Below are 16908 nucleotides of genomic sequence, written 5' to 3' on the forward strand. Positions count from 1 at the left end.
GGTGGCGGGTGGGGGTGAGGGGTTGTGAGAGGCTGGTGGGGGGTGGCGGGTGGGGGTGAGGAGTTGTGAGAGGTTGGTGGGGGGTGGGGGTGGTGGGTGGGGGTGAGGGGTTGTGAGAGGCTGGTGGGGGGTGGCGGGTGGTGGGTGGGGGTGAGGGGTTGTGAGAGGCTGGTGGGGGGTGGCGGGTGGGGGTGAGGGGTTGTGAGAGGCTGGTGGGGGGTGGTGGGTGACGGGTGGCGGGTGGGGTGAGGGGTTGTGAGAGGTTGGTGGCGGGTGGGGGGGGTGGGGGTGGCGGGAGGCAGGTGGGGGGGGGTGGTGGGTGACGGGTGGCGGGTGGGGGTGAGGAGTTGTGAGAGGCTGGTGGGGGGTGGTTGGTGACGGGTGGCGGGTGGGGGTGGGGGTGGCGGGTGAGGGGTTGTGAGACGCTGGTGGGGGGTGGCGGGTGGGGGTGAGGGGTTGTGAGACGCTGGTGGCGGGTGGGGGTGAGGGGTGAGGAGCAGACATACTCACTCGGGAGGATGGTCTTGTACCGGTTTTTTCTCACCACTCCAGGAAAGCTGTACTCTTTGGGGTCCACAAAGTTCATGGGGGTCTCCTGTGAGGGGGAGATAGCAGGGACACAGTTTCTGTTTACCCACGCAGCGCACACCAGCGGAAAATCATGGGGTGTACAAGGATGTTTTAAATCTCCAAGATGAATGCCAACTTCCTTTCTCATCAAAAACAAAAACAAAGAAGCTCCTGCACACTGGGATTGAAAGATAATTTTAAATGCAGCTACATTTGCATCCATTTATACAGCTGGATATATACTGGAGTAATGCAGGTTAAGTACCTTGCTCAAGGGCACAACGGCAGGGTCCTACCTGGGAAAAGAAACTTATTGTGTGAACATTCCAGTCGGTGAGTATGGTCAGCCCAAACAACGGTTAACTTTACCCAAGTCTCTACCGCAGTGACCCGGTTACAGCAGCCTAGCGCTAATGCTAAATAAACGAAACCAGGAAACGGAATGGGCAAAGTTTGATGGGCGTGACGGGCAGCTGTCACTCACGTAGAACTCGGTCTGCAGGGCGGAGTCGTCCAGCGCCCGGCTGCGCAGCTGGGAGGCCTGCAGGACGTTGGATGCCTTCTGCAGGTACTCCTGCGCAGACTGTTCCCGCGGCGACAGCAGCGCACCATAGGGCTCCGTGGAGCCGGGCGTGCACATGTCCAGCGTGAGGGACACGTTAGAGCCCCTCCTGCAGGACACACACATACACACACGTGCACACGCGCACACACACACACGTGCACACACACATATACATATACACACAGATACACCCACATATACACACACCCGCATGCGCACACACACACACACGCACACACACACACATACACACAGATACATATACACACAGATACACACAGATACATATACACAGATACACCCACATACACACACGCACACACACACACGCAGATACACACAGATACATATACACACAGATACACCCACATATACGCACACCCGCATGCGCACACACACATACACACACACACACATACACACACCCACGTGCGCACACACACACACACACTCACACGTGCACACATACACACACATACACAGATACACACAGATACATATACACACAGATACACCCACATACACACACACCCATGCGCACGCACACGCACACACACACAAAATGGTCAATACCATGCAACACCTGTCCTCAGCAAACATGTGGATCAGCTAAGGCAGAATGTGACATTTTTAACAGAAATACGGCACATGAGCATATATGTGATCAGGAGAATGTATTAATGTAATAATAGTAATATTAGAAACTGTAATGTGGCGACATAGCTCAGGAGGTAAGAGCGGTTGTCTGGCAGTCGGAGGGTTGCCGGTTCAAACCCCGCCCTGGGCATGTCGAAGTGTCCCTGAGCAAGACACCTAACCCCTAACTGCTCTGGCGAATGAGAGGCATCAATTGTAAAGCGCTTTGGATAAAAGCGCTATATAAATGCAGTCCATTTAATGGATTGACTGTTTGATTGATTGGCGGACTGATTGATTAGCTGTTTGATTGATTGACTGTCTGTTTGATTGGCGGTCTGATTGATTGATGTGACCGTGACCTCTGACCTTTCCTGCAGGCCCACAGATTTGACGGTGAGGGTCACGGGGTCAGCCTCGCCCCTCATGTCCATGGCGCAGTCGAAGACGGGCGTCTCGGGCACGGAGTCCAGGTCGAACTCGTCCTGCTTGGCCTCCGTCCACTCGGAGTACGTGAAGGAGGGCTGGCGGCTGACGGACTGACGCCTGTCGTCCAAGAGGGCGGGGCAGCCGTCTGGGGTCAACGACCTCAGGCAGTACAGAACCTGCAGGGACACCATTATCCTACACAATCGCATATAGTATGCATGCATATACACATCCATATCCTATACAATCCCATACAGTATGCATGCATATACACATCCATAACCTATACAATCCCATACAGTATGCATGTATATACACATCCATAACCTATACAATCCCATACAGTATGCATGTCTATACACATCCATATCCTATACAATTCCATACAGTATGCATGTTTATACACATCCATATCCTATACAATCCCATACAGTATGCATGCATATACACATCCATATCCTACACAATCCCATACAGTATGCATGTATATACACATCCATATCCTATACAATCCCATACAGTATGCATGCATATACACATCCATATCCTAGACAATCTCATACAGTATGCATGTATATACACATCCATATCCTATACAATCCCATACAGTATGCATGTATATACACATCCATATCCTATACAATCTCATACAGTATGCATGCATATACACATCCGTATCCTATACAATCCCATACAGCATATTGGTATATATACACACTCATATCCTATAATGTTCCATACAGTATACACTATAGGTGTATCTATACATTTGCACACACACACACAAGTACACATGAGTGCATACACACACACGCACACACGTACACACACACACATATGTGCACACCCACACACACACACATGCACGTTGTACCACACAACAATGGGTTATGAGTGTTTTAAATGCTGTATTTATTCCTTCTTCAGGGAAAAAAGCAGACCCACCCCAATACTGAGGATAACGAAGCCAAGGAAGATGGTGACCAGCAGGGGGCGCACACTCTCGGTCCTCCACAGCTCCCTCTGTGAGGGCTGGGACGTCTGAAGGGGGAGAGCAGGAGAAGAACATCATGCTCACGCTCAGCCTGTTCAGCACCTTCACGCTCATCAGTCACTGCTCAGGGGAAAACTGGAGCTGCCCAATCAGTCCACTGCCAGACAAAAATCCCCAAAGGACATGGAAACGTCTTCATTCCTTTCCTGAACGGGATAACTGCCGCGGCCGGGCATAAGGGTTCGAGAGGACTCGAGCACTAGGCTGAACATTCCAAGGTATGGAGAAAAAGAAAGCAAGTGAAGAAAAAAAAAGAGGACCAAACTAATTTTGTCAACCTCTCACCTCTTCCTCCACTGAACTGAACACCCCCAGTGGTGACAGCAGGTACTGCATGAGGTCCAGGACTTTATGCGCTGCCGGAAATGCCTCATATCCATTCAGCATGTACAGGACCCACGCCCCCTGTGCAGAGCACCAACCAATCACGTGTCACATACATCTGACTGAGCGGAGTAATAACCAATCACACGCACATCTTATGACACAGCCTGTCCCACACTGTTTCCATGGTGCATAATCAATGTCTTTTCTTGTGATTGTATTTGATATGGTTTTTTTTCTCTGACCTCACAGATTCTGAAAGGAGCACAGCATGCTGAAGAGCACAGTATCTGCCTAACACCATTAGGCAGATACTGTGTCGCTGTTTTTTTATGTGAAATGACTGTGATTTTAGGCCTTTCCCAGCTATAACTTAAGCTTTTTTTTTTTTTAAATGCGGTGCTGTTGCTATGACGCACAGAGCCTGGGCGGGGGTTACTTGCCATGATCTGGGAGAGCACGCAGACACACAGGAAGTAGCCGGCCGACACCCCGATCCTCCACGCCCTCTCCGACCACGCGACGTGGGCCGCCTGCAAGGGATTCTGGGATAGCTGCTGGTCCTCCTCCTGCTCATCCTCTGTGTCCAGTTGGGACGGAGGCCCTGGCAGGGCCCTCTGCATCATCGCCCCCGGCAACGGCAGACCTGGCCTGCCCACAGAGCGAAACAGGAAACAGGAAGTAAGAACAAAACAAAAAATAAATAAATAAATAAATAAATAAAATACTGTACTAAAACGACGAGCTATAACATCAAGATAATGATACAAGTGCATTATAAGTGTTGGCTGGAGGTACAAGAGTAACATGAAAGTGCTACAGGAATAAGATAGAATAATAAAAGTAATAAGAGCAAAAATCAAAGGGCATGAAAAATGCATTTAAGTGAAGTGCATTAAACATGGGGGGGTTGTGAATGCGTGGAACAGTTTGACTTGTGTTACAGGGGTGGAGCAGTGCTGGACGCTCTCCAGGCTGAAGGTTAATGAGGAGCTCTAGGTGGACTGAATTCCCAGTTCTCCTCCTCGTACCACTCTTACGGTCTTAGGTTACCATTGCCTCTGCAGTCATTGATTGATGCTCAACCTTCAGAATGAGTAACTTTGTAAGGACACCAGGCCAGTGGAGGATGGGCTCCCCCTCTATAGCTAAGTGCTGAGTAAGCACAAAAACCAGCAGACCCTGCGGCTCTCCAGGACCAGGGCTGGGGACCCCAGCAGACCCTGTGGCTCTCCAGGACCAGGGCTGGGGACCCCAGCAGACCCTGTGGCTCTCCAGGACCAGGGCTGGGGACCCCAGCAGATCCTGCGGCTCTCCAGGACCAGGGCTGGGGACCCCAGCAGACCCTGTGGCTCTCCAGGACCAGGGCTGGAGACCCCAGGAAGGTGGCAGAAGACATTAAAAGACACCTTGGTCACAACAGAGATGGGGGTCAATTTCATTAGGGGGGCAATCCCATTTCAGTTCAGTTAAATCAGTCCATTCACTGAAAAATCCTGAGAGCATGTTATGGACACTTTCTAATTCACACAACAAATTTCAGCGAATTAACCGACTCAAACACCCACAGATTTACCCAGAAGCCTGAACGCGTCCTGAACATCGGGAGCGGGACCCGACGCGATGCGATAGCAGTAAATAACACCTGCTCAGCCGGTGCAGACAGCCCGCTGGGTAACAGCCGCTGGAGACTGACCCAGATTGAATGGCTGTTTTGCATCCCTCTCCAGCTCTGGGGCCATTGTCTCCAATGCAGATCAATGCGGGAAGGAGCCCCAATCCCAATTAAAAATATCCTCTCACATCCGGTCTATTGTTGCTCGCCATCAACAGGCTCATATCTGATCATACGGTACATTATTGAGCGGACCCCCCCCCCCCCCCCCCCCCGCAGAGTAATAACCCTTTAATCCCATTAATAGGGAACCGACAAAGGACAGAGCGAACCTTTGGCACTACGAGGGCTTTGAGGATCGAGGAGCACTTTTGGACCGTTCTGAAGAGGAAGAGAGAAGATCCTGTATTTGCATTCATGCGCACATACGTTATTTTTTATTTATTTATTCGTTTTATTATGTATTTTTAAAGTAGACATTCGCTTTGCTCAGCTGAATCACAATGATATCCAAATGCTCTGAGCATGCTGAATATGATTACATATGAATCACTGTTACATATGAACGTGATGAAGTCGCATTTTATTGGACATTTCTTAGTACTTTTTAGTGTGTAAAAGTACTGGTCTCCTGGACCTGGTGTTTTTTTCAAAAAATTTTAAAAGCTTTACAAAGAAGTTACATATTGGAATTTCGGGCCCCTCATTACCAACTGCTTTGTTTCGGCTGTCTGGACCGTAGCACGCCGGACAGGTGAGTAGGGCGATCCAGGTGACCCAAACACCCGCAGGAGCCCCAGAGTTGGACTGGTGAGTGACACAGCTCTCGCCCATCCCAGCCCTCATCCCCCCCCTCCCCCCCCCCCCAGCTCCTTGTCTGTGTGTTTTAGTGATTTAAGCCCTGAGCAGGGCCTAGACCTCCATTCACACGGCCAGCTGGAGCCTCTTTAGCACTGCGCCTCCTCCAGCGCCTCCCCGCACCTCCATGAGGAGACACAGGAAGAGCACTGTCGCCCACCCCCGCCGCCACCCCCCCCCCCCCCCCCCCCGGCACCCAAACGGACCCTCAAGCAGGCCTTTAATCGCACCCACGCATCATCAGCCCCCACCTCTCCCTCCATCTGCGCTCTGTGCACTGCGAGGGCCGGCTGTCCTCACTGTGTGTGTGTGTGTGTGTGTGTGTGTGTGTGCGCGCATGTGTGTGTGTGTGTGTTTGTGTGTGTTACCAGGTGTATGTATGCGTATGTGTGTGACCATGTGTGTGTTACCAGGTGTGTGTATGCGTATGTGTGTGACCATGTGTGTGTGTGTTACCAGGTGTGTGTATGCGTATGTGTGTGACCATGTGTGTGTGTGTTACCAGGTGTGTGTGTGCCTGTGTGTGTGTGTGTGTGTGTGTTTGTGTGTGTTACCAGGTATGTGTGTGCCTGTGTGTGTGTGTGTTTGTGTGTGTTACCAGGTGTATGTATGCGTATGTGTGTGACCATGTGTGTGTGTGTTATCAGGTGTGTGTGTTTGGGTGTGTGTGTTACCAGGTGTGTGTGTGCCTGTGTGTATGTGTGTGTTTGTGTGTGTTACCAGGTGTGTGTATGCGTATGTGTGTGACCTTGTGTGTGTGTGTTATCAGGTGTGTGTGTTTGGGTGTGTGTGTTACCAGGTGTGTATGTGTGTGTGCGCATGTGTGTGACCAGGTGTGTGTTTGTACGCAAACATGTATATACTGGGTGGTATATGACATCACCACCTCTTTTACCCCTAAAATCATCCTTCGTGACATGCTCCTGCTTACTGGTGATCGTCTTCATTAGTCTACCCATGATCCCATGGGAGACGGACAGTTTCACAGACTTCCCATGGAAAACAGAGCAATCACACTCTACACAGACAAAGTACACATTCACCTACACCCACCATTAACCTTACAGTGCTCTGTGCTGCAGCCGCTCTCCCCAGCTAGAACCACACACTCCTGCACAGTCCCACAGCCTGTGGAGATTACTGTCGAGAAAATACTATCGCTGGACCTTCCAGCTGCTCCCCCCCACGCCCCCTCACTTGCAACTTTTTAGCACTTTCTCTTTGTGTATCGCTGTTTCGTCAAATGAAGTAGATCTAAGTACAATGTGTTTATTTACAGCAGTAGAATGAGTCTTTTAAAGGACAAGCCCAACACTGAAATCTCTCCGATGGTGCACGGTCCTAAAAACATACAGCGCATACATTTTAGGACAGTGTGCCATTTAGCAGAACTGGAACCAGAATATGCTGTTCTTTTTCTGTTACTTTGTGCCTGAAAGTAACAGAAAAAGTAAAAAAAAAACAGAAACTTAGAATGAGCTGAATTGCCGATTCCCGGCATTCATCGTTCACCATTTTGTTTTGCTACCCACCTTCGGCCAAAGAAAAGGTCTGAAATTGGGCAGGGCTGTCATCTGCTTTAGTTGCCCATCAACAGACAAGAAAGACAGCGATGACTTTGGGATGCCAAAATTAATTACTGTTAAAAAAATCAATGAAATAATGTTGGAGAAATATACAACACCTGTTGCTGGGAGCCAGTCCACAGAAAGTGGAACTACAGATAGCTGTATGCCTAACTAGGTATTTCACAATAAATTAATTATTGCATAAATGTATTGCTGATTTGAATGTGGGTTAGCTAGCTACTGAAAATATTAACAAATTAGTTGTTTTCAGCTAACTGCTGCCTGACATTGATGCTGAACAGTAATTGACAAAGTCACTCACCTGGAACACTCATTCAAATTTCATCTTACGGTTCAGGATGTTTTTGGTCTTTTTAAAAAAAAATTTTTTTTTAACTCTGCACAATTAATAAACACAGTGAGCCATACCTGTTCCAGAGAACCGTGTGCCTGTTGGATTCTGCTGCATTACTGAGCGCAAGATAACAGTGAAGGCAAAACAAGTCACAGAGCACAACCTTTTATGGTCTGGAGTTTGTCTTTCTGGAGCAGTCTGATGGCTCCTCCCCGAACATACCGTGTAGTACTCCCCCTCCCCCGCGATAGGACATTACTAGAAACTGCATTACATTGTTAATTTTCCTGAAATGCGCCCTCCTCCAGCGATAACTTGGCCTACATACCCACTCAAACAGCCAAGCAGCGGTACAATTACTGAGGCAATCCTGCTCAGCAGCGCATCAGCAGTGCCACCACCCCCCGCCCCCGTTCAAGCCCACAACCCTTCAGGTTACAACACCTGCAACCCCCGCCACCCCCGCCCAAATTCGGCCGCTTTAGTCACAGAAGGCAGCGGTGACCTACCTTTCCGCGGGACGGCGAGAGCGAAGCCAGGCGTTGTGTCACATGACAGAGCCGAACAGTCGGTCTCCTGAGGCCAGCGCTTCGGCGGGAATCAGCCGCTGCGGTACAGCACCAGTCCTGGACGTGAAACACAGGAGGACAAACCTCACACACCGGGAGCACCTCCAGTTTCCGGTGCCACCGAAGACGGGGAAAAACGAGCAATAAAAACGGCAGGTGGCTGGATGTGGAAATAGCAATGATTTTACGCGCCGTTATCTTTCTCTGGAGCTCCAAACGTCACGCGGTCTGTCCTCACTCCGGCTACCCTGGCAGTGGATCATTGACACTGGACTGGCCAAGAGACGACAACGACTTCAAAAATTAGTGAAACGCCAACCTGCTCCTTTCAGTGACAAATGTTAATCTGCGAGTGTGAGCCGGAGCTGGAGCCGAAGCTACGCGCAAAACTGAAAACCAAGCGCTTGAACAAAGGAAAACATCAAATGGACGAGGCTTCGGTTGCGCGAGCATTTTGAATAGCGGACGCACAGATTACCGGCCGCGCGCATCCGCGGCGGCCCTTCCTGTCTCCCTCGGTAAACAATGGATGAGTGGATCCGATCAGTGCGAAGGTGGCTTTTGAAGTGATGACGCGAGTGAAGCTGGCGTTTCGGTAACCATGGAAACAACCACACTCGTCCCGCTAAATGCAGACGCATAGAGCCGCAGACTGGTTTCCGTCAAGAAAAAATATCCCCGAGCACAAATGCAAATGGTTTGCGGAGCAAGACAAGTTCAATCAACCAGTGTCGAAGCTTCTGAGTCGGATGAGTTTTATTGCAGACCGGTGCGATGGTCGTATTTTTGATAGCCTTATTTTTACTGTGGCAAGTTCCCGAAACCCAGACAAGACAGAGATTTCCTTTTGAACATTATCCGGTAGTGCGGTTAAATATTCCCCGTAGCGCTGCAGACAGGCTAGACAGCTTGCTCGCGAGTGAGTGAAGCAGTTAACTTGGGAATCAGATCCTCGCCACCATCGAGTCACAAGTCCCTATTCTTTAGCCACTGTGTAACGCTCACATTGTTGACATAAACATTTCCGTAACAACCAGGTGACGCAGGATGATACTCCCAGATTTCTCATTTGTTGCGTCAAGTGGTGGAGCGCTATGGAATACCCTCTTGCCTCCAAACATAATATAACGGTTAATGAGCAGCCGGGCCCGAGGCCGTGTTCGCGCTGGAAAATGAGCACGTGCCCACGTAAGTCCAGTAGTTGTAAAAACAAATTAAGACATTAAAATATTATTAGTACATCAACGACCACGTTAAAAAACAATGAACGACCGAGGCTTCCAGATGTCCTCTATAAAAAAATTTAACCGTTATTATGTGAGCAGAGTCGATGCATATGCTTACAGAGCATGCACGCAGGATATGTCCATAAATGTAAATTCTTGAATCTATCAATCTGGATGCTAGAACCCAAAAAGGTGCAGATTTTATTCCCGGGGGTAGTGCCACAGTACCCTTTCAGTTGTGGGATGGGTCTAAACAGCTGTGATTGGACAGTTCAAATTATGATGAAAAATAATTTACATTAAAAAAAAAAAATCAGATATGCAGACAATCAGTGTAATAAATCTCAATATGGCCTAGACTGGAAAGTGCAGTTCCAAATTGACACCAAGCTTAGTTTGTTTGTGTACACATTTACATCCAGGCATTACATGAGATTATTGCACAGTTTACATACTTTTTTACACACAATCCATTTAAACAGCTAGATATTTTACAGTTTAGGTACTGTGTTCCAGGGTACCATGGCAGTGCCCCACCTGAGAATCAAACCTGCAACCTACCCAGCTCCCTACCCACTACACTGCACTGGCCATCCCTTTCTCTCTTTGCATTCCAGGTTCCCTGTAAAGGACATCCTCCCCCCATTATTACCAGATCACCGAACAGTGTGAAGACAGCAGTGGGACATCACAACACGTTGGCGCAAAACCAAAAATGACCGAGCCATTTTAACAAATGGAGCTTGCCGAGGTCTGGTTTAGTGCCCACGTGTGGACACGTCCCAATCAAACATAATCTGTGTTCATTAACCCTAATTGTGCAGGTACATCTCTGAGACATGGGTGGCAATAATGCCTACGGCCACCAGAGGGAGCACTCAGCCCTCCGAGGGGGAAGGGGGAGCGGCCTACACGGTCTGCAGCCTCCTCAGGCAGCGCGTCTCCACCGCGATACAACAGCCAGCCAAATGTGGAAGGCCAGAGGTGTCAAACCATCTGGAGCAACGTGTGAAACCGTACTAATAGCACCGCTACACATCCTGCTAACTGGACGCTTTACACCTCAGGGCAATTACTATCAGCTAATCAGGAAAGATAAATTGTAAAATAGGAATTAGCATATATTGTTTTAATGCAACACACAACGAACTGCTCCTGTCGGCAGCCGTTAGAGACCACTTGTCTGTTACACGCAGTATTATATTTTACATTTTAGGCATTTAGCTGAGGCTCTTATCCAGAGCAACATACTGTACAATGAGCGCAAAAGAAGAGAAGGGCTAGATTCATAAATCACCAGCATCCCAAGTAGGGATTAATGAGAAGCCTAATGGTCAGGCCAGAGCACCCCAGCGAGGGGGAATCCTGTCACTAGAATTAACATGTGGAAGGGAAGGTAGAGAAAGGATTTTTTTTCTCTCCCTCTGAAAACGATCTCAAACTTGGAGAAGTAGGTCCCGAGGAAACATGTTGCTTAATCTTGAGATGTTGTGACAGTTCTGATGGGATACCATAATTATACATTGCAGCGTCAAATTAAGGGATTAACGAGCCACGGTTAGAATAGAAACAAAATAACTTTTACACTGAATTGAGGATTGTTGGTTGAGATTCATGGATACAATCAACATAGATTTATTTAGGTGAATTTATACAGTAGGCTATCAAAGGCAAAAGACACAATCTTAGCTTTGTGTAAATCACACACTAATGTCTCACTGCCAGTTACAAGGAATCAAACACGTTAATGCAAAAATTAGTGAGAAAAACTGCTGTAAAATACGCTATACAAATAAAATATGATTGATTTGATTTGACTGAAAAGGTGCCCTTTCAAAAATGTGATTTAAGTTGTAACAGAAAGCATTCATAATTCAGACGTGTTGAGTAATTGCAGATTAATAAAATGGAAGATAACGGCCAATCGGGGCGGCTGGAAAGAAGCCAAATGAAGCCACCGAAGACACAACATCAAACAGCACCGAGCGACTCGAACCGCAGACCAGCTTCCAAATTCCCACCCAGCGTTTAAACCTTCACACTTTTTTCCGGACTGGATGAATTCACACCCACTTGTTGGAAGTGTGAACTCCATTTTGTTCCACGGGCCGCGCGCACAGCGACGCTTCACAGCACGGCACGCATTCTGAGCCACGCCACGCGGGCTACGGAGACGCCGGTTTGTTTGGTGCGGACTACAGGGTTCTATTTTCCGTTAAATTCGAAATTAAACGGCTGAATTCCGAGTCGGTGCTGGTCGGCGAGCGCTTTTGTGGCGCTAAGGACTGGCAGCGACTGGCTGGTTCTGGGCCTGGCGTCGGAGGAGGTAGATTAAAAAAGCACGCTGACTCAGCGTGACTCACAGTGCCAGCCAGGTAACCGCCCCCTTGCACCGCTATCCCACTGCATGCTGGGAGAAGAGGCACACAATAAAGCCCTTTTATCATTTAAAAGACCTGTCATTTCTTTTTGTTGCGTTGTAGATCTATATTTTTGAGATTCATTCCCTAAACCACAAATGTCATTTAATTTTTTCCCCTTTTTTTCTTTGTGTTGAATAATGTATCTGCACTACGTGTTTATCAGACCAGATGGACAAATTCATATCTTTTTTTTTTTTTTTTTACCATGAAAAGACAACAAATCAGACACACACTAGCTAGTAATGGAGGTGTTATTTTGGGCATTTTGGAGCAGCAGAATCTGACTGCTACAGACCCCGAAAGAAAGAGAAAGGGAGAGGGAGTAAGAGAGAGACAGAGCGATAAAGTGAGAGAGAGAGCAAAAGAGAGATAGGGAGAGAGAGAGAGAGACAGCAAAAGAGAGATAGGGAGCAAGAGAGAGAAAGAGAGAGAGCAAAAGAGAGATAGGGAGCGAGAGAGAGAAAGAGAGATAGGGAGCGAGAGAGACAAAGAGAGAGCAAAAGAGAGATAGGGAGCGAGAGAGAGAAAGAGAGAGAGAGGGAGAGAGAGAGAGAAAGAGAGAGATAGGGAGCGAGAGGGAGAGAAAGAGAGAGAGAGGGAGAGAGATACAGCTTGAGCTCTGGTGAGTGTGACAGTCTGGTGTTGGTCTGTGTAACACACAGTAACAGGTGTCGTGGTCAGTGCCAGTGTACTCTGTTTGGTAACGGCTGGTGTTCTGGCAGATCTGCTTTGCAGCTGGTTCCCCGTTAATGCTGCAGCAGCAGCAACAGCAGCAGTACTGTGCTGGAAAGGGTTTGCATTCATAAACCCAGAGCAACAGACTTTCTTAATGAAGAAACTTTTTTTTTTTTCACACCCGCAATGTCAGCTTAATAATAATAAAAAGTAATATGTTTAATGTTAAATAAACTAAGAGTACGTTTGTTCCTGCTTATATACCCTGCAATAGTTAAATGAACAGAGATCATTTCACTGTCTAATGAAGGTCCAAATGGAGTTGTGCCTCCCTCTCTCACCTTTATCCTGTTTCTTGGGGGGGGGGGGGGAATGACAGTCCCATGCTTGAAAGTCATTTTAAAGACAAACAAAAGACACAACATCAGTGGAAAAACTTTTGCTCTGAATCATCTGCTGATGGCCAAATTTACCCACAAAATGGGGATTTAGCCTACATTAAGCGTAAGGAACTATTTTCGGTTCCGCAAAGCTTCATTCTGCCATCAGTACTGCCAGCCAACGGACGGTGAACCGTCCGCTTTGACTCACGTCACTGATGAAGAGTTGCCCGATGCTACGGAAATAAGGCTAATTTTTCTCCTATATTGTAACCTGTCTGTTGCACCCAGCGGGTGGTCCTCTACGCGTCTGCTTTTCTGCGGCGCAGCGCTACGACTCTACGGTGAAAGGAAGCCGTCAGATGACAGCTGTGGAGATCTCCGGAGCTCCTCGCGCACAGTATGTCAACCGCGCGAAAAATTTGCTGCTACGACGGCATTCATAACAGCGCGTGCGTGTCTGCGCGAGTGCGATACGGACACGGACATCGCACAGTCGGACGACAGAGCGCGTGTTTGTGCGGTTAAGTGGCGGACTGGGGGAGTGTCGTCCGTACGATACGCACTTCCTGCCCTGATACTGCCTGCCTGCCGCTGCCAGGTTGAACGTTCGCGGTAAAAGAAAAAAAAAAAAACTGAAAGAAAGACAGCAGAACCGGCACTTCTTCACAAACGATAGGCACAGAAAGGAGAAGGGGGGGTGGGGCATGCGTCTGACGGCTGCTTACCTTTCCAGCGGGAGCGGATAGCTCGGGTCACGTGGCATCCTTATTGCTCACATCACTGAGAGAGCAGGGAGAGGAGTGGGAGGAAGTGGGGGGGGGGGGGGGGGGGCGACGGGAGGGGGGGGGGGGGCGGTCACAGAACCTTCCCATTCCACTGGCAGACAGACAGGAACCTTTCCACAGCAGTAGCACCCGGGTCAAGAGATCAGACACCCCCACAACACACACGCTCATACACATTCGCACACGCGCACACGCACGCACACACCAGCACACGCGCACATGCACACACCCCCACAACACAGACGCACACACACACACACACACAAACTTGCACACGCACGCACACGCACACACCCCTACAACATGCACATACACGTACACTTTCTTTGTGTGTGCGTGCTGGTGAAGTTGGGGGGGTGGGGGGGGGGGGCTGATGTTGTTTCTCTCTGTCTGTTTGCTTGAGGAGAAAGATCCACAGGCTGTTTTCCGTAGCTAGGTGTCTGCTCTGTAACCTTGGCAACGAGGGAGGGGTGATAGAGAGAAGACTCACAGCACCAGCCCCCCCCCCCCCCCCACCATGGGAGCAGTGCTGTAGTCTTTACCACCCACCTCTCTGATTAGACTGTGTGGGCAACATCCTCTCCTCTTCCTTTCACTCTCTCTCCCTTTCTCTCTCTCCCTTATACACTCACACATTCACACTTTCTTCTTACCCTTTTTTTCCTGTCCGTTTTTATTTTAAGCTCATTTATGTGATGAACGGTAACACTGCCACATGTCCACGCCATGCACAGATAGAGCCAGACATTTCTCTTTCATCTCATTCTGTATGCTTTTCCTCTCTCTCTCTGTCTCTCTCTATCTTCCTTCTCTCCTTGTGAACAGAAAAACCAGCAAAGATATCAATGAAAGATATACTAGAACGAAAATGCTGTAGCACACGCACGCACACATGCACACACACTCTCTCTCTCACACACACACACACACAAACACACACACAACATAAATATATAAAGCCTCTACACAAGTAGAGACTCACTCCAGCAGCTCATGTTATGAGTTTATTTACATTTGCACAAAAAGGTATCCTCTGTCGGCATAATTTGCAAAAAGCATCGTGATCTCTCCACTGCAGTAAAAACTGACATTTTAAGTATTACTATGTTACATAGCGCATTTTTAAAGTTCATTATCTTTAAGACCAGAGATAATTAAAAACAAATCCATAATCCAAAATTAATTTGGCCAAATCCATCTTCACGTGAAATTGTGGACAAAATCAAGGACACAAAACAGTGTTCCCACAGTACAAGGTTCTCGTGGTCCGATAGAGGCCCGGGCATATATGTTTTGGCATCGTTTAGCTGCACCTTTAAACGGCAAAGCCAATTTAAATAATTTCACTCTCGTGCTACCGCCGCCGCGATTAACATCGGGTGAAGAATGCGGCACAAATCTTTCTTAAAATACTTTTCTGAAACCCAAGGAATTTTCAGTCATTTAACCCAACATTTTGTATTGCGATGCAACTGCTGACATTTATTAAACTGGGTTTTATTTTTATATAAATCGCTTCACTAATAATACAACCGCATTAGAGCACCTGTCTTCCCAATGCGCGGATTACTGGCCCTCGCGTTTCAGGACCACTGCACCGGACAGCGTCTGTAGGTTTCCGGTGCGTACAAAACCCTGAGCAAGAAACTGCAGCTAAGGTCAATCAACTAGATGAAGTAAAATAACTTTTCAAATAACTCACCGAGCTGGCTACATAGTCTATATCAATAAGCATTATTTGAAGATGAAATTAGCAGCTAAATCGCACTGAACGCTCAGCAGAAAACTCAAACCTTTAACCCTTCTGCTGGATTATAAACCTCGGTTTCCTTTTACATCCATTTCAATCGGGCATGGTTGACAGACAGGGGTGCTGATGGTTCTCAACACCAGAATATGCATTCATTGTCAGTTTAACCGTTTAGCCAGCAATAAAAGTGAATTTAACTGATGGGGGAAAATACATCACCAGCCATGGCTTCAGGTGAAAGGGTTTAGCTCCACCTACTCTTTTATTATATATTATATTATATAAAATATTATATTTTATTATATATTATATATTATATCTTTATTACTCTTTTATTATACAAACAAGCTGAAATTCAACTTGGGGAAAGATAGTGTGAATCCTGCATTTGCTTAAATTATTCTCAGCTAGCTAGTATCTAAGACATAAAATATCAGGTTACAATAATGATATTTGGTGATATCTGTGTAAACCCAGACTAATTAATGAAAATGTGAACTCAAGGGCATTACTTGGACACACTGTAGTAATTAGAAAGACACACAACATACCTGATGTATGACAATATGTATCCCCAATTGTGCCAATGATTTCAGTGAGGGAGAGCTAAGCAAATAAATAATAACATTTGTTTTAAACTGGGAGCCAGACAGAACGTTTAACATGCTTAAACTCTACTGACCACAAGAGGGCACCAGTTCCTCAGATTACATGCCGTTGAGGTCAGAAGTGGTTAGAATATTCATTTTATTTTTAGAGTACTGAGAGGAAGTGTAAGAAAATGCCAGTGTTGATAACTTTAATGTGAATTTAATGCCAACATAAAACAACAGCGCTCATATCACAAGTGTAGCCTGGCTGATTTTCACCATAAAGGCTATCCTTAATAGGCGGTTTACAAAACTCTGGACAAACCCTGTCAGAATATCTCAAAAGTCATTAAGAGAGTACTGGGAGCCATATGTATAATCAACATGTGCAGAGCATATTGTTCATAGACTTGGCATTGCAAAGCATACACACAGTGCAAACTCACATACTGCCCATTTTGACATATAACTTCTCTCTTATGCCCAATGTCTCCCCCTAGTGGAGGAGCCTGGTAGATGCAGTAATGAGTCCC

General features: G+C 47.5%; 1 protein-coding gene across 3 annotated transcripts in view; it reads right to left on the bottom strand.

The window, feature by feature from the left end:
- The window catches only part of LOC118215237 (tyrosine-protein phosphatase non-receptor type 5-like), a 23759-nt gene extending 9712 nt beyond the window's left edge, over nt 1–14047 (bottom strand). Inside the window, exons 1-8 of one of the 3 annotated variants that reach the window (XM_035395802.1) lie at nt 13976–14047; nt 8484–8600; nt 4022–4229; nt 3540–3659; nt 3146–3241; nt 2141–2376; nt 1055–1241; nt 511–595 (exon numbers count right to left, since the gene is read on the bottom strand). In XM_035395802.1, the coding sequence (XP_035251693.1) occupies nt 511–595; nt 1055–1241; nt 2141–2376; nt 3146–3241; nt 3540–3659; nt 4022–4204 (907 nt within the window). In that variant the 5' untranslated portion in view covers nt 4205–4229; nt 8484–8600; nt 13976–14047. Of the gene's footprint in view, nt 1–510; nt 596–1054; nt 1242–2140; nt 2377–3145; nt 3242–3539; nt 3660–4021; nt 4230–8479; nt 9759–13975 lie in introns of those variants that run through there. The other 2 variants (XM_035395803.1, XM_035395801.1) reach the window with 2 other exon arrangements.
- Between the last annotated feature and the right edge of the window lie 2861 nt (nt 14048–16908).

Source organism: Anguilla anguilla, chromosome 16 (genome assembly GCF_013347855.1).
Source record: "Anguilla anguilla isolate fAngAng1 chromosome 16, fAngAng1.pri, whole genome shotgun sequence".
In the NCBI taxonomy this organism is placed as follows: Eukaryota; Metazoa; Chordata; class Actinopteri; order Anguilliformes; family Anguillidae; genus Anguilla; species Anguilla anguilla.